We start from the raw sequence: 22,576 nt of genomic DNA on the forward strand, positions 1-22,576 counted from the left end.
ATTAAAATGATATTTACACAGTTTGGCAGGGGTAGGTCTACAGAGGTCGGCAAACTGCCCTCCATGGTTGGCACCAAGTTATGTCACAATGACATTCTGACCTTAGAATGTCATGCAAGTTGGCGGTGTCAACATGGCCGCCAATGGAAAGTTACATTACAAACAGAGTTTGCCGACCTCTGTATAGCCAGGTATAAGGGGGGGGGGGACGACGACTATCATTCAAAAGTGGTGTGTGTGTGTGTGTGTGTGTCAGGTGGAGAGAGATATTCCATAAGGTGGGAGCGGGTAAGTGTGTGTTGTCATGCCCTCTTTGTTTGTGCGTGTATGTGGGGTTAGACAGCGTTCTCCTCACTAGGGGGTTCAGCATTGGGGGGCTCCAGAAGAGTCTGTTGAACTGTTGGTGAAAGAGAGGAGACATGAAACTGATGGTTATAAACCTGATCACAAACTGCAACTTGTTGTTTTTTTATATGTACATTATAGTTCAAAAGTATGGGGTCATTTAGAAATATACTTGTTTTTGAAAGAAAAGCAAAAAAAATTGTCCATTAAAATAACATCAAATTGATCAGAAATACAGTGTAGACATTATTAATGTCGTAAATAACTATTGTAGCTGAAACCGGCAGATTTTATATGGAATATCTACATAGGCGTACAGAGGCCCATTATCAGCAACCATCACTCCTGTATTCCAATGGCACGTTGTGTTAGCTAATCCAAGTTTGTCATTTTAAAAGGCTAATTGATCATTAGAAAATCCTTTTGCAATTATGTTAGCACAGCTGAAAACTGTGGTGCTTATTAAAGAAGCAATAAAACTGGCCTTCTTTAGACTAGTTGAGTATCTGGAGCATCAGCATTTGTGGGTTTGATTACAGGCTCAAAATGGCCTGAAACAAAGAACTTTCTTCTGAAACTCGTCCATCTATTCTTGTTCTGAGAAATGAAGGCTATTCCATGCGAGAAAATGCCAAGAAACTGAAGATCTCGTACAACGCTGTGTACTATTCCCTTCACAGAACAGCACAAAATAGCTCTAACCAGAATGGAAAAAGGAGTGGGAGGCCAAGTACATTAGAGTGTCTAGATTGAGAAACAGACACCTCACAAGTCCTCAACTGGCATCTTCCTTAAATAGTACCCGCAAAACACCAGTCTCAACGTCAACAGTGAAGAGGCGACTCCAGGATGCTGGCCTTCTAGGAAGAGTTCCTCTGTTCTGTGTCTGTCTTCTTTTGCCCATCTTAATCTTTTATTTTTATTGGCCAGTCTGAGATATGGCTTTTTCTTTGCAACTCTGACTAGAAGGCCAGCATCCCGGAGTTGCCTCTTCACTGTTGACAACCGCTCGTTTAACCCAGAAGCCAGCTGCACCAACGTGTCGGAGGAAACACTATTGAACTTGCAGGCGCCCGGTCGGCCACAAGGAGTGGCTAGAGCGTGATGAGCCAAGTAAAGCCCCCCTGGCCAAACCCTCCCCTAACCCGGACATCGCCCTATGAGACTCCCGGTCACGGGGATCCTACCCCAGGCTGTAGTAATGCCGCAACACTGCGATTCAGTGCCTTAGACCGCTGCTCCAAACGGTAGGCCCCACAAACTGAAACTTCTAAAGCTTAATAATAATGCCTTCATAAACCTTTTACAACCAGAACCAGCCCTATGACCATTTTCAATTGGAGGTCATTTTATCTACTCTAATCTACTTCATTTGACGTTAAGTAAAATAGGCTGCAGATTGTCCAAACACAAAGATCACTTCTTCTCATGGATTCCATCATAAGAAAGGTGTTGGTCATATATGGTATAAGTCCCGAAAACGAAAACCATTCCCTCACTTTTCTTTTGTCTCCTTCTCTCACCAGATTGGAGACACCCCAGAGTATTGAGTTACCAAAAAAAAAACACCAGTTCCTCCCCCTCCATCTCCCTCCCACTTCCTCCCTCTCCTTCCCTCCCCATCTCCCTGACTGACCCTTTTAACTGGAGAGAATACGGTTTCATATTTCACTCTCGTGTCAACCAACAACACCGCAAAACTATCAATACTCACCAGCGAGTGAGCAATGCATCCTTGGGTGAGTCAGTGAAACTGAATAGCATTTTTAGGACTATAATTTCATCCTCATATTGTAGCCTACAATGTGTCTCCACACACGTAGGCCTATGTGCTGTTGGTGGATTTAAGGTCGTTTTTATTGATCTCAGTTTGTCAGCGTCTAAGTATTCTGTCATTTCGATCATTTGTGCTGTATTAAAAAAGATTCTGCCAAAATCTCCAGTCATGTAAAATGATGTAGAATTGCATGAAATACATTTCTAAAAGACCACATTTTTCCCCAGACCCTAGGCTACTACAATGTTCTCCATTTGTGCAACTTCTGTTAGTGCCTCTACTCTACTGCTTTGTGTCACTACGCAAATGTGATGATATGCATGAAATGCTTTATTATAAAGGTGATTATTTTCCCTCGTGTGTTCCGGGTACCTCAGAGCTCCCCAGGTCACCCCCCTCTCGCGCTCACCTTTTGATCCGGCACCTCTCGATTTACGAATGAAGCACTGCCCTGTCCCACTTGCGTTGGAAGTTAAGAACGAGAAAGTAGTATATAGAAATAATGGCGCTCAAATTGAAAATCATTCCACGAAATAATGAGGATTTCTATCAGCCTACTCAAGGTGTCGATTACATCTCACATTCCAGAGTTCGAACTTGTAATCAAGGATGCATGGGATTTCTCGTAATGCCACTCCGTGCAGCCAACGGCAATGTCCGCTTTAGGTATAATGCCAGAGGAGCCGCTCGAGGATTTGTCAGCTCTAACACAGTTCCACCTCTGACACCGCAAAAACAACTGCATTGCAAATGTGGGCTAAAGCGGATCTGATTGAATAGAGCTCTAGCTCTCTATGGGTGGTTACCTTGTGGTTCTGTGGCCACCACAGCGTCCGGGTTATCAGTCTTCACCAGGTCTGCATTCAGGCTCTCTGTGATGGGAGCAGACAACAGTCTGAGATCATCTCACGTCTAGATTATTATAGTTAATCATTATTAGAATTAATTCTAGATTATTATAATTAATTCATAATAAAGATTCATGTATTATTATCTCTAGATTATAGATTATAGAGGACAATTATCCCAGCTGGTCACGTACGTTGTATGCTGAAGCAGAACTTCTTCTTCTGGTAGGAGATGTAGCTTGTAACCGCGCCAACCAGCGCCACGCCAACGGCACTGACGATCCCCGCGATGGTTCCTGTCTCCGCCATGGTGTCTGGAACGAAGGGAGAACACAGAGAGGTATAATCCATAATCAGCCATCAATATAAGATCACGGCCATGTAAATCTTTTTTTTTTTCATAGAAATATTGTTGTTGTTATCATACCATAGTTGTTGTCATCAGCAGTGGATGGGCCACCATTGCGTCCACCTACATGGACAAATTTGAAAGATGTACTGCGAGGTAGTCTATCGCGTTATTTATTTGCGTGCATTCATGTGCAACCAATGCCAATATATATGCAGTATTTACATCTTGTGTCCTGACAAGAGAATCTTAACAACCCAGATGTAAATATATTTATTTGTCCTATTAAAACAAGAGTATCTTCAATAATCCATCATAAGAAATACAAGCAAAGGTCTGAACACAGAAGTCTGTCCTTAAATTTTTTTTAAAAGAAATAAATAATTAATAATAATAATTATCTCATCATTTCCCATATCTGAGATCATTACCTTTCCCTTTGTCGGGGTTATAGGTGTTGTCTTTTCCAACGTCAAACAGATCATCGTCTGAGAAGGAGCCACCTAAAATGCGGGATATAGGATTACATTAACTGGCAACCCTAACCTGACACACCAGGCTCCAAGCCAGGGACGGTCCCCATACAAACAACGCCCAATGTCTCCGAAGGAAGGTCATGAGAGAGAGGACAAAGTTCAGCAGACGAGGGGTCAATCACAGTGCTGGTTGCCAGATTTCACCCGAGGAGGAAAAAGAGAAGATTAGGCCTTTGACAAGACACAGCCGGAGTGAAACTACAGCCACCATCCCCATGCAAGTTGCCAAATATTATGACCACATTGGCAGGAAATCGGAAGTGGTGCCTTTTTGAGGATGTGGGTTTTGGATATAGACCATCAGTACTGCTTTCTTGCGCAGTACACCCACAGTAGAAACTTGCCAAGAGGAAGCTTTTAGTAGAGTATGTGTTAAATACATCCAAACACAGTACCCATCCAAACGCAGTACACACGCTCAGTGTGTGCCCAGTCGATAACTCCCCAGTAGGCCTTGTTAATGGTGTGAGAGAGAAATCGGGGGGATAGAGAGATGGATAAATGGAGATGGAGAGGCAGAAAGTAAGAGAGAGACAGAGAGAGATAAAGAGAGAGAGACAGGCATACAAGATAGAGAGAGTGACATAAAGACAGGACAGATATAGTCGATAATAAAGAGAGGAATGAGGTTAAATTAAACTAGGTATTATCCAAGAAGGTATTATCCAAAAAGCTAGTAGCCAGCCCAGTAGACAGAGGCAGGACAGGCACAGTAGGGTTTAGTTTGGTCAGGTAGACCATGTTGGTTAGGGTAGGCACGGTATAGGGTAGGTCAGGCAGGGTTCTTACCCCCATTCCCCCCTCTGTTGTTGGAAGCTCCGGCACCCTTGCCCCCGCCTCCGAAACCTTTATCTGACGAGCAAATGACACCACATCAACCTTCTGTATACTAATACTATAATAATACTACTGCTCTACTATATTACCACTATACTGTACTACTATTACTACTTTACAGTACTATAGCCTACACACCATCAACCCCCTGGTACTAAACTAATACTACCACTAATACTACTATTTCTGGTGTCTAGAACAGCTATACTATGACTTTACTATTCAATACTACACTACAACATTAAAGGCCATGTTTTTTCTTTACAGAGAACTCACTCACGGTAAACGCTGCATATGCTCAATCGGAAATTACCTGTAAATGTCAATTGCACTATAACGCAGATCTTCCGCGGTCCGGATTGAATCGAGGCCTAGTAAATACCATACTACTTCGCAGGACCATGCGATAGCATCTGCAAATCTGCGTACGCGAACAATAAACCTGGATTTGAACAGGGACGGCGTTATGGGCGGGTCTTAGGGGACCTGGTCGGCCTTACCGTACCTCCTTGCCGTCCAAATAAAATATAGAATATTGATAATTTATTTAACCGAGACGCGTCCAAAATAATTCTAGCATCCGAACAGTGCACTCGCCAACTTTCCTTCAATCTGCAAGTGTCTGAATCAGCGCCCCTCTGTGTTACTATATGTAGACAAACAAAGACGTGTAATGGGTTCGCACTCAAAAATATGTAGCATAAAGCTTACTTCAATATTCCGTTTTTTAAACATGTTTACTGCATCAAGGGTTGGCGAACACAGACGTTTCGGCTTTGCAGCCTTCTTCAGTGTGTGGGTCCAATTTTCTTTCAATCAAAACAGCATTTGTTCTAATGAAACTACAAAGTATACCAGTTATTATTGAAGGAGACTGGTTAGTCACTTTTAATGTCTCATTTCTACATATCAATATTCCAAATGATGGCGGTATGGAGGCCCTCAAATTCTTCCTCTCGCTTAAGCGAGGTGCCGACAAATTACATCATTGAGCTTGCAGCAACTAGTGCAAAGAAAACCTAAAAAAAAAAACATTATTTGATAAATATCTACAGACTTTTGGAACAGCAATGGGAAATCCATTAGGCCCATTAACTATGCAAATCCCTTTATGGGGAAATTCTAATTGGATTTTATTGATGAAAATAATCCTTACAAAAATCGTGTTAAAAAAAATAAAATAAAAAAATAACCTTTATTTAACTAGGCAAGTCAGTTAAGAACAAATTCTTATTTTCAATGACGGCCTAGGAACAGTGGGTTAACTGCCTGTTCAGGAGCAGAACGACAGATTTGTACCTTGTCAGCTCAGGGATTTGAACTTGCAACCTTTCGGTTACTAGTCTAACGCTCTAACCACTAGATCTGGTCGGGTTACGAAATTAAATTACATTTCTTAACTACATTACCTCTGGAGTACAATCAATCTCATTCACTATGTAAAATAACATTACCTCTATACATGTCATAGATGTACTTGATACAAAGAAGGGACAATCTCTTAAGTACTACAGTTTACAGAAAATACTATATCGACAGTTGATCGTTATCCACCTCTCCCCCTAAAAATAGGTTTACCAGTAAGCCAATTTCATAGACTGCGTCTCATCTGTGAGACAAACGAAGAATATGATAGACAATCAAATTCTCTTCTTGAGTGTTTCCGCTTGAGAGGATACCCGATTCCTGGCTTGATTAAGCTCCAAAACAAGTTCAAAGCTTGAACAGAAGCCAGTTACTTAATAAATCCCCACAAAAAGATGAAACGGTTTCCTGTTAACCTCTTACACTTATGGTGGCGCTATTTCATTTTTGGAAGAAAAACGTTCCCGTTTTAAACAAGATATTTTGTCACAAAAAGATGCTCGACTATGCATATAATTGCTACTGTTCGAAAGAAAACACTCTGACGTGTCCAGAAATACAAATATCTTCTCTGTGCGTGCCCTTTAACGTGAGCTTCAGGCAAAACCAAGATGACTTGGCATCCAGGAAATGACAAGGATTTTTAAGGCTCTGTCTTTCATGATCTCCTTATATGGCTGTGAACGCAAGAGGAATGAGTCTGCCCTTTCTGTCGTTTCCCCAAGGTGTCTGTAGCATTGTGACGTATTTGTAGGCAGATCATTGGAAGATTGACCATAAGAGACCACATTTACCACGTGTCCGCCCGGTGTCCTGCGCCGAAATTGGTGCGCAAAGTCACCTGCCAGTATTTTTCCATGGGGCACAGAGAGAGAAGCAAGCTTCCACGAACTGCATGTCAATGAAGAGATATGTGAAAAAACACCTTGAGGATTGATTCCAAACAACGTTTGCCATGTTTCGGTCGATATTATGTAGTTAATCCGGAAAAAGTTTCACGTTGTAGGTGACTGCATTTTCGGTTCGTTTCGGTAGCCAGGCGCAATGTAGAAAACGGAATTATTTCTCCTACACACAGACGCTTTCAGGAAACACTGCGCATCTGGTATGTGGCTGGGAGTCTCCTCATTGAAAACATCAGAAGCTCTTCAAAGGTAAATGATTTTATTTATTTGGTTATCTGGCTTTTGTGAAAATGTTGCGTGCTACATGCTACACAAAATGCTATGCTAGCTTAGCATACTCTTACACAAATTAGTCAATTTCTATGGTTCAAAAGCATATTTTGAAAATCTGAGATGACAGTGTTGTTAAGAAAAGGCTAAGCTTGAGAGCAAACGCATTATTTTAATTTTATTTGCGATTTTCAGAAATCGTTAACGTTGCGTTATGCTAATGAGCCTGAGGCTTAGTCACAATCCCGGATCCGGGATGGGGAGTTTCAAGAGGTTAACTATATACTTACTTTCAATGATAGCCGTAATGGCATAAGGTATATTGTCATCAGACTCCTCTTTAAATTCTGCTTTTTAGAAGCGACCTTTATTCGCCTATAAACGATCAAGAAATCTATCAAACGTATTGGTTAAAAACAGATGTGGTTCGAGAGAGAAAAGAGGCATTCATAAAAGGGTGCTTCCCCCTGTAGATCTTCCCATGTACTACCTCTTGTAGCAACATAAGGAAATGTTCCAACTTTGTATGCCCTCAGACTTCTAGGACCTATTAAATAAAGTAACGTTTAACTTGCACGACTAAAGACGTGATGTATATGTTACAGTGTTCTTGCAATTAGATTTATATTGGAAAAACATACCGCGTCTTGAAAGTACCTCTTGGAGAACATACATCCACTATTAGACGTCAAGATATCACCTCGCCAGTTACGAAACACTTTATAAAACAACACCATTTTATTAAATGAATTGCGTTGCATCGGGATCGAACAAATTAATCCACCACGTAGAGGAGGTGACTATGACAACAAATTACTCCAAAACAAAGCCATGTGGATGTATACATTCAATTATATCTCTCCACGCGGTTTAAACGAAGAATTCGATTTCACCTCCTTCCTATATTCCACATTTAGACTGTTAAACAAGAACTGTTCATATCAGACTTTGCATATCGTTCATGAGTTGGCCCGACATTTATGAACGGCTTTGTCTGATGTCCTTTGTGGTAGGCTATCTAATGAATTGATGTGAAGTATTTAGGTGAGTGGACACCTGGGGGCGATTGATTTGTGAGGCCCGTGCCCGCTTCCATATCCTATAATTCTGTATCTCTTTGTGACTCATTTGTATGCAGGTAGACCAGAAAAGCGATATCCTTGATTGGCAGATGAATGCAACCTCTGATTTGAAGCACCTGCTGCACAGCTGTTGATCTTTGCAAATGCTGTTTTGAATTACGTAAAATTGGACCTACACACTGAAGAAGGCTGTAAAGCCGAAACATCTGTGTACGCTATCCCTGATGCAGTAAAAAAATATATATATAAAAAACATTTATTCGCCTATAAACGATCAAGAAATCTATCATACACTGCTCAAAAGAAAAAAGGAAACACTAAAATAACACATCCTTGATCTGAATGAATGAAATAATCTTATTAAATACTTTTTCTTTACATAGTTGAATGTGCTGACAACAAAATCACACAAAAATTATCAATGGAAATCAAATTTATCAACCCATGGAGGTCTGGATTTGGAGTCACACTACAGGCTGATCCAACTTTGATGTAATGTCCTTAAAACAAGTCAAAATGAGGCTCAGTAGTGTGTGTGGCCTCCACGTGCCTGTATGACCTCCCTACAACGCCTGGGCATGCTCCTGATGAGGTGGCGGATGGTCTCCTGAGGGATCTCCTCCCAGACCTGGACTAAAGCATCCGCCAACTCCTGGACAGTCTGTGGTGCAACGTGGCGTTGGTGGATGGAGCGAGACATGATGTTCCAGATGAGCACAATTGGATTCAGGTCTGGGGAGCGGGCGGGCCAGTCCATAGCATCAATGCCTTCCTCTTGCAGGAACTGCTGACACACTCCAGCCACATGAGGTCTAGCATTGTCTTGCATTAGGAGGAACCCAGGGCCAACCGCACCAGCATATGGTCTCACAAGGGGTCTGAGGATCTCATCTCGGTACCTAATGGCAGTCAGGCTACCTCTGGCGAGCACATGGAGGGCTGTGCGGCCCCCCAAAGAAATTGCCAAACCGGTCATGCTGGAGGATGTTGCAGGCAGCAGAACGTTCTCCACGGCGTCTCCAGACTCTGTCACGTCTGTCACATGTGCTCAGTGTGAACCTGCTTTCATCTGTGAAGAGCACAGGGCGCCAGTGGCGAATTTGCCAATCTTGGTGTTCTCTGGCAAATGCCAAAATCCTGCACAGTGTTGGGCTGTAAGCACAACAACCCCCACCTGTGGACGTCGGGCACTCATACCACCCTCATGGAGTCTGTTTCTGACCGTTTGAGCAGACACATGCACATTTGTGGCCTGCTGGAGGTCATTTTGCAGGGCTCTGGCAGTGCTCCTCCTGCTGCTCATTGCACAAATGCGGAGGTAGCGGTCCTGCTGCTGGATTGTTGCCCTCATACGGCCCCCTTCACGTCTCCTGATGTACTGGCCTGTCTCCTGGTAGCGCCTCCATGCTCTGGACACTACGCTGACAGACACAGCAAACCTTCTTGCCACAGCTGGCATTGATGTGCCATCCTGGATGAGCTGCATTACCTGAGCCACTTGTGTGGGTTGTAGACTCATGCTACCACTAGAGTGAAAGCACCGCCAGCATTCAAATGTGACCAAAACATCAGCCAGGAAGCATAGGAACTGAGAAGTGGTCTGTGGTCACCACCTACAGAACCACTCCTTTATTGGGGGTGTCTTGCTAATTGCCTACAATTTCCACCTGTTGTCTATTCCATTTGCACAACAGCATGTGAAATTTATTGTCAATCAGTGTTGCTTCCTAAGTGGACAGTTTGATTTCACAGAAGTGTGATTGACTTGGAGTTACATTGTGTTGTTTAAGTGTTCCCTTTATGTTTTTGAGCAGTGTATATTTTTGTGTTTGTGTTTTTTTTATTAGTGTGAACCCATTACACCTCTTTGTTTGTCTGAGTTTGTGGGTTTACGCACCAGCCAAGCCTCTGGGAGAAAGCGATGGTTCTCATTTGATTAGTTACTATATGTAGCCCATGTATCTGATGCTGTCTGGCCAGAAAGAGTACGGCAGGTCAGACAGCATCAGATACATGGGCTCGATCGAATGCTTTCTCCGGTGAGATAGTTTCAGCCACTTACGAATTGAAGGAAAGTTGGTGAATGCGCTGTTCGGATGTTTGACTTATTTCATAAGAATGTGCGAAGATAACCTACTTTTTTAAGTAATTTCTTTGACAATCAAATGAAAGGTGCTATGAAAAAGCGCGCCCCCCTCTGGAAATCAAATGCCCTTCCAACTGATTCGTTCTGTTGCCCTGTACCATACCTATTGCAAACGCCAACTATAAGTACATCATATACAAATAAATTAACAAATTAACAAAAAATACAAAACACTTAAATAGACAAATAATAAAATAATAGGTAACCTGCTTGTCCCTTGTTCTTGTCCTTCCCTCCAATGTCGTTTTTGGGGTCCAGTGCATCACTCAGGTCAAACTCATCACCTGCTGCAGGGAAAGGTCACAGGTCAAAAGTAGAGTTGCAAAATGACAGTAACTTTCCCAAAATACCCAAGTTTTCCAGAAATCCTCATTGGAGGATTCTGGATTTCGCGCTTATTCTCTCCAACTGGGATTTCTGAAAAACCAGGAAATGTGGGGAAAATATATCAAAGGTGAGCCTGAACAAACCACTGCTACGATGCATTAGGGCATCTAGCACACCTCAATCGAGAGGAAACCACTGCAGTAGTGACTTCTGCTAGCCTGGTCCAAGATCTGTTTGTGCTCTTGCCAATTCCATTGCTGTCATTGTCAAGCCAAACATGCACTTAGGCTACAATTATGTCACAATATACCAAGCATTCTAGAAATAGAGCAATATACAACAAGCTGTTGTATATAACAAATAGACAAACTTACAATGACCACACATAAGGACAACAAGACATTTTGGGATTGAATACATACTAAATAGGTCCAAAGGTCATTCAAAGGTCAAATTGTTGTTTGGTCACTTGGTTGCATTCCAGAATGTGACAGTGTTCTATGGCTCAAAAGCCCAACAGTGAAATGAAGATACTGACTCGAAACACAATATTTACACACACAACAACATGTGTGACAACAGACAACAGACAAACTACAACAACATTAAAAAAACAACATGTTGTGTGTGTCTATAGTGTGTCTACAATGGTGTGCTATAGGAGAACAAGATGTAATTGATGCAGACAAGATACCACTATAATGTGTGTGACTATAGACATGGAGTGCGTTCCAATAATCTTCACTCGCATCCTTTCCTCATCTCCTCTCCCCCATTATAACCATTAGGAGTTGTCATCTGTCCAGTCCAATCAGACCAGTGTTCATGAGGCAAAGCAGAGACCAGGAACAAGGAAGCTAGTTTAGACCAGAGCCATTGATATTGTATAGAGATTTTGGCAAACTAGCCTCCACATTGGATCCAAACATTCTATTTCATTAACCTTCTAATATGCATTCTAATTAGAATGGTGTCAAAATGGTGCCTATACCAATTCTAAAATCTAAAACTGAGTTTACCAAACTCTGTATGTCTACACCTCTGTTTTAGACTGATGGGACATAGGCGTTGTCTTCCGACAAGAGGCCTACGTCACAAACAAGCAGAGCTAGTCTTTCGAACCAACAGTGCAGACGGGATGATGATGTGCAACAACGGGAATATACATGTATATTGACACTGATACATAGGCTGCATCTGAAATGGCGCCCTGTTCCCCACATCTGGGCCTGGTCAAAAGTAGTGCGCTTATATAGGGAACAGGGAGCCATTTAGGACACACCTGCAGATGTGAAAACGGACGGGAGGGTGGGATGGTGGTTCTAAGACCTGGGTTCAAACGCTATTCAAAATCATTTGAAATACTTTACCTGTGCTTGTTTGAGCTCGCCTAGCTTAATGGACCAATAGAATAGTCCAAAGACTGCAAGCTCCCGCCCATCTGGCACTTCATTAGGCTAGAGCAAATGCTAAAAGTATTTATGTTTTGAAGCATTTCAAATAGTATTTGAACCCACGTCTGTTCGTTTAAGTGGTAGCAGTACCAACCAGGATGGGGCCTAGGTGGGTTACGGGGGCCCTTGGTGGCACGGGGGAGCAGGCCCGGGCGGAGGCCGGGCCCAAAGTCAAAATCAGCCTGGGTGTCATCTGTTAGTGTAGTGAGTGCTCAGGAATTAGTATAGCCTAGTTAGTGTTCAGTCTGGTTTAACAAGTCTTAATGCTAGGCTTAGGACAAGATTCAATCCAGAGAGTGGAAGATTTGGCTATAGCGTGATTGGAATTTAAAGGCAATGTTTCTGCCTTCGCAGGGACTGCATTCAAAGTAAACGCTGCATATGCCCGGCTCAATCGGAAATCCCTTTTAAATGTAAATCACGCGATAACGCGGCTCTTCCATGCTCCGGATTGAATCTAGCCCTTCGTTTAAGTGGTGTTAGGGCAAGTTCTGTACAGATCTGTTAGTGCTGTGATCACTCTAGGGATAGTAGGGTTAATGGAATCCCATACAGTACTATAGTAGAGGTGCTTGTGAGTTGTAGCGGATTTAGCTGGAGATGATCTGAGAATAGTATGGCGATTACAAATTTACATACATGTTAATACCACAACATCAGAGGAGGCTTGTGGGAGGAGCTATAGGAGGACGGGCTCATTGTAATGGCTGGAATGGAATCAATGGAATGGTACCAAACATCAACACACACAAAAACAACATATCTGACTCTGTTCCATCTATTATATTCCAGCCTTTACATCGAGCCCGTCCTCCGATAGTTCATCCCACCAGCCTCCTCTGCATGACATAAACAAGCGCTGCAAGGCCAACACTGTGACTAACACATAAGGGACAGCCTTTTTCACCAGAGAGATACAGACAGACGTGTTGATAGTACCGTGCTATCTTATAGCAGTGGTTTCTCAAAACGGTTCGAGTGTAGTGATCCATCTGAAGCATTGTCTAGACTTTGTTGTCAATAGTTTACCCATCAACTGTTCCAGCTGACTCAAACCCGAGACTGCATTTGGCTTATAATCAACATCTATTGACAAGCAGTATTGGCTGACTCTACACGACTCTACTGCGGCCATTGCGTTTGCTAAGTACACCACCTGTCTTCTGCATAGCCTACTTGTGAGTCACTTAGCGTAAAAGCCTCTCCTAAACGAGACTTTATGCATGTGGGTTTAGTAAGCAGGCCGTTGCAGGGATTTCTCCATTCCCTTGTTAAGTGTCACGGGTCTGATTAGAAAGCCTGTATGTTATGGCGGTTTCTTCCCTCATGTCTCACCTGGTTTGGGTTTGGGTTTGAGCGGGGCCTTGGTTGCTGGGACTTTAGGAGGAACCTTAGAAGGAGCCTTGGTGGTGGTAATCTTGTCACCCTCTCCAAAGAAATCTGACAAGTCCAGGTCTGAAGAACACAACATCAAAATTAACGAAGTCAGTACAGTCAAACCACGGCTAAATTGGATACACGTTAAGACAAAGCTCGTATATGACATACTTATTATTGCCTTCCTGCTTAAGAGATTATTTGCCTGCTTTGTGCCCGTACACCTATAGGTCTTTGTTATTGGTCTAAATTTGCACTAGGAATTATTTTCATGCATGTGGTAAGTAGCCCTTTAGTACATACAGTGCCTTCAGAAAGTATTCACACAGATATGAGCCAAGGGACCAATTTCAGGGAGAAAACGGAATTAACAATATGCGCTTGTGGCCATACCACCCTGAACACGCCTGCTCAGGGTCGGGCCTGATTAGTTCTGGGAGAGAAAAAAGGAGAAGAAAAAGTACGTATTCACACCATTTAACTTTTTTCACATTTTGTTGTGTTAAAGCCTGGATTTAAAAATGGATTAAATTGATTTTTTTTTTTTTGTCACCGACTGGCCCGCACACAAAACTCCAAAATGTCAAAGTGGAATGATGTTTTTAGACATTGTTATGGCAAGCCTAAATACGTTCAGGAGTAGAAGTCTGCTTAACAAGTCACATAATAAGTTGCATGGTCTCTGTGTGCAATAATAGTGTTTAACATGATTTTGGAATGACTACCTCATCTCAGTACCCCACACATACAATTATCTGTGAATTTCAAACACAGATTCAATCACAAAGGCCAGAAAGGTTTTCCAATGCCTCGCAAAGGGAACCTATTGGTAGATAGGTCAAAAATAATAATAATAAAGCATAGTGAAGTTATTAATTACACTTTGGATGGTGTAGCAATACATCCAGTCACTACAAAGATACAGGTGTCCTTCCTAACTCAGTTGCCGGAGAGCAACCACTCAGAGATTTCACCATGAGGACAATAGTGACTTTAAAACATTTACAGAGTTTCATGGCTGTGATAGGAGAAAACTGAGGATGAATCAACAACATTGTAGTTACTCCACAATACTAATCTAAATGACAGAGTGAAAAGAATGAAGCGTGTACAGAATAAAAAATATTCAAAAACGTACATCCTGTTTGTAATAAGGCACTAAAGTAAAATTGCAAAAAATGTGGCAAATAAATTAACTTTATGTCCTGAATACGCTGGGAGACAAATTCACCTTTCAGCAGGACGATAACCTAAAACACAAGGTCAAATATACACTGGAGTTGCTTACCAAGACGATGTTGAATGAGTAGCCTAGTTTTGACCTAAATCAACTTCAAAATCTTTGGCAAGACTTGAAAATGGCTGTCTAGCAATGATCAATAACCAACTTGGCAAAGCTTGAAGAATTTTTTGAAGAAAAATGTGCAATAATTGTACAATCCAGATGTGCAAAGCTCTTAAGAGACTTACCCAGAAAGACTCACAGCTGTAATCGCTGCCAAAGGTGATTCTAACATGTATTGACTCAAGGTTGTGAATACCTAAGTAAATTAGATATTTCTGTATTTAATTTCAATAAATTTGCTAATATTTCTAAAAACACGTTTTCACTTTGTCATTATGGGGTATTGTGTGTAGATGGTTGAGAAAATATATATATTTAATCCATTTTGAATTCAGGCTGTAACACAACAAACACGTGGAATAAATCAAGGGGTATGAATACTTCTGAAGGCACTGTAGCTACAGTAGAGGGTAAAGGTATTTTTAAATATATGGATTCAAAGTACATATTGGCATGTTTAAACCATAGATTATTGTGATTACTAAGAAGTGGTATGTGTTAATTGTAACGGTGGCCAAGGTGCTGGGGATCAGAAGTGCCAGTGCAAGGGAGTAGTCCAGAAGGTGTCGTATGCTGAGACAGTGAAGAAAGTAGAGGAAGAGGGGTCAAGGGGTCAAGGGGGAAAGATCCTGAGAGGATCCATGTAAGTAAGTGGATCTGTGCCAGCAAAGAGGGATAGGCCAACAAGTGATATATCCTTCAGTAAGATTGGCTTCTTAGCATTCATAGCAATGGTTATCAACTGTACTGCAGGGATGGTACGAGAATTGTATATTTTTTCCCACATTTTCCCTTTCGCCTTTTTTAAATGTCTTTATTTTATTTTGTGGCGCAAATTATAATGTGTTTATCCAAGTCTAGTTGGTGGCGGTAATGCAACATCTATGGATGCCAACCGCCGTAAAACCTCATAGAAGAAGAAGAAGATTACTTTGCAAGTCTGCAGTTTTTAAAATAAACAAAGTCATTTTATAGCTATTTATTTCTCAGTTCCTCTTTTATGCCTTTTAGATGCGAAGGCATCGGTCAGCTTGTCACATTTACGTGTCAGAATTGTGGATTAGCCCCTATCCTTTGGGGTGACCTATGGTTTTAAAAGGTTTTTAGAAGACTGAGGTTCCAGGATGGACTGAATTAACAGCCAGTGATAGTGGCCCTCGAGCAGATACGGTCCTGAGGACGCAGACCAGCAGCAGAGGAGGTCAACTAACCACAATGGTGCAAGTGTTCCGTTGGAGGAGAGTCCAGAATGGGCAGGAGTAGACGCTTGCTCAGCCCCGAGGAGAGCAGCGGAGCTTGGAATAGGAGCAGCAAGGAACAACCCTTATTTGGTTGGGGTAAATGTTTGCTGCTACTGCCTGGAGAGAGCGTCGGTTCAGGTGTATTTCACTCAGTATGCACAATAGCAAGGTGAAGGTTGGACAGTAATTCAATTAAGGTGAACTCAATGGCAACTACACAGGCGGCTGTTTCTCTTCCTGTCTCACTGACTCAAGCTTTGTGAAACTGGACAAGGGGGAGGAAATGTGAGGGAGAGCCGTAACACTAAGTACTAAATTACTCTTTTTAAACATATGGATTCAAAGTGTGTATTGACATCGTGCAATGTTATTTATGCTCTGTATAAATTCATTCATTTAATCCATTAACCCGCGCTTTCTATCACTGGCAACCTTTTCTGTTGTATTGCACTGCTCATTGGTACAGGTGCCTGCAATGTGTAGCCAGGGCTTGTGTTGTCTGGAAAAGGTGTTCCCTGACTGTGAGAGAGCCATTTGTTTTAGCCGGCAGTCATGTGCGTTTACTTAGAAACGACCCTGAGACACTACAGCCACCGGGCGTCCGCCATTGCCATCAACCATCAAGGGAATTCTTCCTTTGAACTCATTGAAGGCTGCTGTAAAACAACGCTCTGTGTTGCAGGTAGAATGTCACATTGACGCGGCGCTGAGGGCAAAGCAACGCGACATCTATAGTGGAGCGGAAGTGGAAATCACCTGTTTTTTTTAAAGTACCTTTAGGACTATTTCTCAGTTCCTCTTTTATGCCTTTTAGATGACAAGGTATCAGCCATCACACGCAGTATCTGTATTAGGCTGATATAGGGAGAATTGGAAGTAGATGCTGCTTATTCTAATATTATAACCTTGTATAATCATTAGCAGAAGATACACTACATCTTTGTTAGTAGTCTTTCAAGTGGTCAATACCGGCTTAAATGCCTGCCAATTTAATAAATGGTAATAAATTAGGAGCATTGTGCTTACTCAAGTAAGCCCAGTATCTACGGTACAGGCAGATATAATCAATAACAGAGAAAGTCCATATCGAGATGAATCAGTGAATCTGGGATCGTTTACCTGCTCCCGGTTTGGGTTTCGGTGTGGCTGCTGCTGCTGAGGAAAAGAGAAGAGGATGATGTTACACAGAATGTACAGCTTCGTCCTCAAACGCGGGACATCGGGGTTAGAATAAATCATTCAGTCAGTTCAGGAAGTAAACTGACATTTGAAATGCAGTTCTCCTCAATGCTTCTGTGTGAGAAACAATTGCAATTTCAGTTTACTTCCTGAACTGACTGAATGGAAATGGAATGGACCCAAACCCTGATAGAAAAACATTGTCGACCGAAGGCGTTGTTCGTGACTTTGTCGTAATAAATGTATGATTTCATAGACCAAAAGCATGAATCCAGGTTTTGCCAGAAATAGAAATAGACAGCAGCAAGTCTAAAGCATATGAATACTGTATTGTCTTTCTGTACTTACGCGCTTTAGTGACATCGCCATAATCCAAGGCATCAGACAGGTCAAACTCCTGGGACAGGACTGCAATACAGGAAGGGTGGAAGGAAGGGAGGGAGAAGCGCGGATGGTTTTTACACAATCCATTGCGGAGAAAAGGACAGGAACTTTGCAGCCAACCCATCTTTCTTTGCAGTGTAGTGAAGGATGCATTGCGTTCTGTCAGATCTAGATATCAACTGAGATGGCCGGCTCTGGTCAAAAGTAGTATACTTGAAAGGTATCAGGGTGTTAATTTGGACACAACCCATGACAGACTCCAATGCATTCCTCCTGCACATGGGACAGAATAGCTATTGTGTCCATGTAGTGACACACACACACACACATATTTTTTTCAAAAGTTTCTTGCTACATTGAGTGATCATGAAAGATCTCAAAAAGCCCATAAGGGGTTTTGCCCTCCAACAAAATCATTTGGGACGTTTTCAATCAGGGCAGATACAATCTGTGTGTCTCATTATCATCAGACGGGTCAAAGGTTATCTCTAGCAGGGCTAAGTGGAAGTAGGAGGACGCAGTCCCTCTACTGATCTAAGGTCTGTTCCTAATTGTGCACCCTAATGATGCTGGGTTAGGCTTCAGGGAAAAATAAGATGATCCTAGATCTGTGTCTACAGGCACCTACTACCCTTCTAAACACTTACAGTGCAATTTATGTAATGATCGTTATGAAACTGCTGCATTTCCTGTGTTTATTAGTGAAATTCATTAGGAGGCATGTTAGCGTAAGGTAGCATCCTGTTTCTAATCATATCTGTAAGGGTCAGAGAGCAGCATTCTACACTGGTCTGAGAAGGGAACTATCCTAGCACACGCACACACACACGCACACACGCGCACGTGCGCGCGCACACACACACACACACACACACACACACACACACACACACACACACACACACACACACACACACACACACACACACACACACTGGTCTGAGAGAGGAAGCAGAAACACAGACTCGCTAACCCTACTAGCCAAGTACTGAAGGCTCAATCTTTAGACCAGGAATAATGTTGGTCAACCCAGAACTAAAGTCTTGTGTAATTTGTCAGCCCCTCAATTAAGTTTGAGGTCTATACTGTATGTGCTCCACCCTCTCTCGTTGCAAGTCGCACCCTCTCTCCTCCCCTTCCGAAATTAGAAAGATGCTTAGCACCAAGAACACAGAGTAGCCACACTTGCCTAGTTACACACACTCACATGCATGCAACGCACACACACTCACGCAAACACACAGACACTGCTGCCCTCTCCCTGTCCCTTCTGAGATCTGGCAGGCAACTTGTGGGTGACACTGGCTGGTAACTCTAAAAATAGATTCAAGGCTAAGAAGACCACTGTCTATGTGACTGTGTGACTGCAGGCCAGGCTGGGTCGCCATGCACCTCTGCAGCACAGTAATGGTTCAATTATTAATGGGGCCCTAACTAATAATATGACTTTCATTATTGCAATTTATTAGCTATGGCTATTGCTATTAGTATGCTATAACATAGCTTTTAGTCTGCATAGTATTCAGCTCTATTTCTATTGCTACGCTATCATTATTTATAGGACTTATAGCTATATAGGCTCTCTCCCACCCGGGGTGTAAGGATATTTGTCCAGCCCTGCTATAGAGGAAAAAAGCCATTTAAAATGATGTAGATTGTCGTAGGAATTCTGTGTGTGCGGATTCCATATGAGCTTGGCGACGACCTCAGAAGCAACCATGACTTCTGACCATCGCTCTCTTACTCGTGCGACGCGATCATGCGTAGATGTTCTTCAAACGCGGATGGAGGCTTGTCCAGCGAACGCAATCGTTTGAACTCCGCTGCTATTTGAAGAGCATCCCCCCCCCCCCCCCCCCACATGAATCTTGCTCGTAACAACTAGTTACATTCTACATCCTAGACATCAACAGTCATCTCTATACCATAGCAGTTAATTAGATATAATTTCTCAGGTCAACGCTGAATTCACAATACGAACGGTTGTCTATAGAGACCTGTTTGGATCCCCAGCTGGTGTGTAACAAAGTGAATAAATAATCGATTCCTCTGTTCATTGACGAACACCACATGGCTTTGTCTCGCTGCCGGTCTAGGGGGTTGATCTTATTACTCTTCATTAGGCCAAAAAGAAAGCTGACACACACGCATGTGTGCTCGTGCACATACACCCCTCTCCGTCTCCACAGATCCACCGCACACACCCTTCCTCTCCTCCTCCACAGACACGCACACAAAACCCAAACAGCTCTCTTTTTCTCTCTGTCACACACACACACACACACACACACACACACACACACACACACACACACACACACACACACACACACACACACACACACACACACACACATCATCTCCCTCTCCCGAAGAAAATACTGCAGCTAAGGTTATGCCCCCCTCCTTTCCTCCCTCTCTCCCCCGTCCTTCATCCCCTCATCACACAATCCAAACCCCTCTAGCTAAAAAATTTGCCAAGTACGCACTAATCTGTGAAGGGTGGCAGAGCTGGCAGACTGAACTTTAAACATGCAGGGGTTTGTCCCAAATGGCACCCTATCCCTACATAGCATAGAGTACCATTTGGGACAGAACATTCAGATCATTAATGCAGTAATAATCTGAATAGAACAGAATAGGACTTGAGGACTCGACAGGTCTCATTGTCTCACAATGACACGCTCAGTGTGTGTGTGTGTGTGTGTGTATGCGTATGCGCGTGCCTGCGTCTGTGTGGAGGGAGGACACTGGCACCCTCGAGGTTTGAACCTGCACCTGCCATGATGGAGAGAACGAAAGACACTCCACTCACTGAACGAGACCGTAGCTCCTTAGCTCACAATCTAACCATTCAATCAAAAACCATGCTGTCTTGTGAGTGTATCCTAACTACCTAAGGGATCCACCAAAAATGTTAACTGGACTATCAATTACTTTCAGACAATCATCATCAATAGCTCATTTGCATATCTCTTTATTTAATTCATCCATCGTTAGTGATAAACAAAAACAATTTTACCCTTTAAAAATCCATCCATATTACCCCCAGAATAACGCCTATATCAATCCTGAATATTAGTTCTTATTGTCTTGCCTGTAAAATGAATTCTATTGATCATACGGACTGTTATGTGACGAGACTGCAACGAAATCAGCATCTCGGGGAACGTTTTTCCACCCCACATCTTCACATAAAGCTTCCTCTTGTTTGATTAATTCGAATATTCACCTCGACAAAAGCGTGATTAGAACGTGATTCATTTGGGTCCTGGAATCAAACATATGGAACATTAGTTCGCAGCCAGACTGGCTAGTCAATATGGCTCTAAATCCAAACCAGACTAACGTAGCAGGCTACATACAGGCATGACTGGGTAGTTAGGCTAAAACATATGTCAGACCGCAACGCGTAACTATGCAATAACCCTGTCTCGATCGTAGGCTAATGAACTATGCAGCGGTGAGTTGCTGCTGCCCGTGTACCGTTATTCTCTTTAGAATAAAGAAATTGGGCCCACTGGTTACAAACAACAGACCGAGGCAACAAAAAACTGATGAACTATGCAATAGCGTGAACTGCAACAAAGAAGAGAGAGAGAGGGGTTGGGCGAATCGCTTACCTTTCACAGCAAGCAGCGAGACCACCAGAAAGATCGACCATGCCGAAAATGTGCCCATGTTTGAAATTCGTCCGTCCGGTGTTGTATCGACACTGGTTCTGAAGCGAGTGATACAATAACTTTACACTGTAACCATAAATCGACGTATATTTTATCCGTGAGTCTGGTTGCTGCAATCTAACAGTTTTTTGTTAGTTTGATCTCCCCAAAAAATATTTATTTTTGGCGGCACCCGTGCGACAGTGGCAAACAGTTTGCTGCAACTGAACCCAAAAGTCTGCAGTGCGAATATGGCGCTGTGCGCTGGTGGAGAAACGACGGGGTGGTAGTTTGGCGCAGCAGCACAAGCTACAGCGTGGTGGAATCATACGTTACAACGGCGGCGTAGGGCGGTTCCTTTCGGTTATTACAGATGCAGACAGACACACAGACACCGTGGTGACTTAAATCCCGTTATTTTCTATTCCAATGGTGTAAATGCCTATGATTGTGCAATATTACATATTCAGGAATCGCGTGTAGGCTTGTTTTTTTAGTGAGGGTGTGTAATAGACTATGCATGACGATGAACTTTCATTCGCCTACAGCTATTACAGAGGCAGACACGCACACACACACAAATGCAGGCAGACAGCAGACAGACACACAGACACAGTGGTGATTTAAATCCCGTAGCTTATTTCCTATTTTAATGTCGAAAAGGCCTATAATAGTTCCATATTGCATATTCTGGAAAGGCCTGTAGGCTAGGTGTTTTAGTGAGGTTGTGTAGGCTAATAGAGAATTATTTATGATCTTAAACTTTAATTTGCATCCAGCTATTACAGAGGCAGGCAGACAGACAGACAGATAGGCAGACAGACAGACAGACAGACAGACAGACAGACAGACAGACAGACAGACAGACAGACAGACAGACAGACAGACACATTGGTGGTGATATAAATATAAATTCCATTTCCCTTTCCAATGGCAAAAAAAGTTGATGATAGTGCCATATTGCATATTAAGGAATTGCCTCTAGCTTGGTTTTAAATGGTGTGTAATAGACACTGCATGATGTAGAAGTTGAATTTACCCTAAAGCTCGACGACAGCTGCTGAATGATGTAGAAGTTGAATTTACCCGAAAGCTAGACTACAGCTGCTGAATGATGTAGTAGTTTAATTACTCTACAGAGTACAGC

The 22,576-nt window shown here is 42.6% G+C and overlaps 1 protein-coding gene across 1 annotated transcript; it reads right to left on the reverse strand.

Moving 5' to 3' along the window:
• Nucleotides 1–335: 335 nt before the first annotated feature.
• Nucleotides 336–21,692, reverse strand: LOC135516110 (CD99 antigen-like protein 2). The gene is made up of 11 exons (XM_064940157.1): nucleotides 21,391–21,692; nucleotides 17,732–17,791; nucleotides 17,324–17,359; nucleotides 13,577–13,696; nucleotides 10,667–10,747; nucleotides 4,645–4,707; nucleotides 3,751–3,822; nucleotides 3,398–3,442; nucleotides 3,165–3,284; nucleotides 2,929–2,994; nucleotides 336–397 (listed from the first exon to the last, which is right to left on the reverse strand). The coding sequence occupies exons 1-11, from the start codon at nucleotides 21,446–21,448 to the stop codon at nucleotides 336–338; spliced, it is 783 nt and encodes a 260-aa protein (XP_064796229.1). The 5' UTR covers nucleotides 21,449–21,692.
• Between the last annotated feature and the right edge of the window lie 884 nt (nucleotides 21,693–22,576).

The sequence above is a fragment of the Oncorhynchus masou genome, chromosome 27 (assembly GCF_036934945.1).
Source record: "Oncorhynchus masou masou isolate Uvic2021 chromosome 27, UVic_Omas_1.1, whole genome shotgun sequence".
NCBI lineage: Eukaryota > Metazoa > Chordata > Actinopteri > Salmoniformes > Salmonidae > Oncorhynchus > Oncorhynchus masou.

Coding starts and splice junctions, on each gene's coding strand:
- LOC135516110 (XM_064940157.1), bottom strand. CDS start 21,448: ATGGGCACATTTTCGGCATGGTCGATCTTTCTGGTGGTCTCGCTGCTT. Junction 17,360..17,731: donor TGGCGATGTCACTAAAGCGC/GTAAGTACAGAA, acceptor TCTTTTCCTCAG/CAGCAGCAGCCACACCGAAA. Junction 398..2,928: donor GGTGGCCACAGAACCACAAG/GTAACCACCCAT, acceptor TTTCACCAACAG/TTCAACAGACTCTTCTGGAG.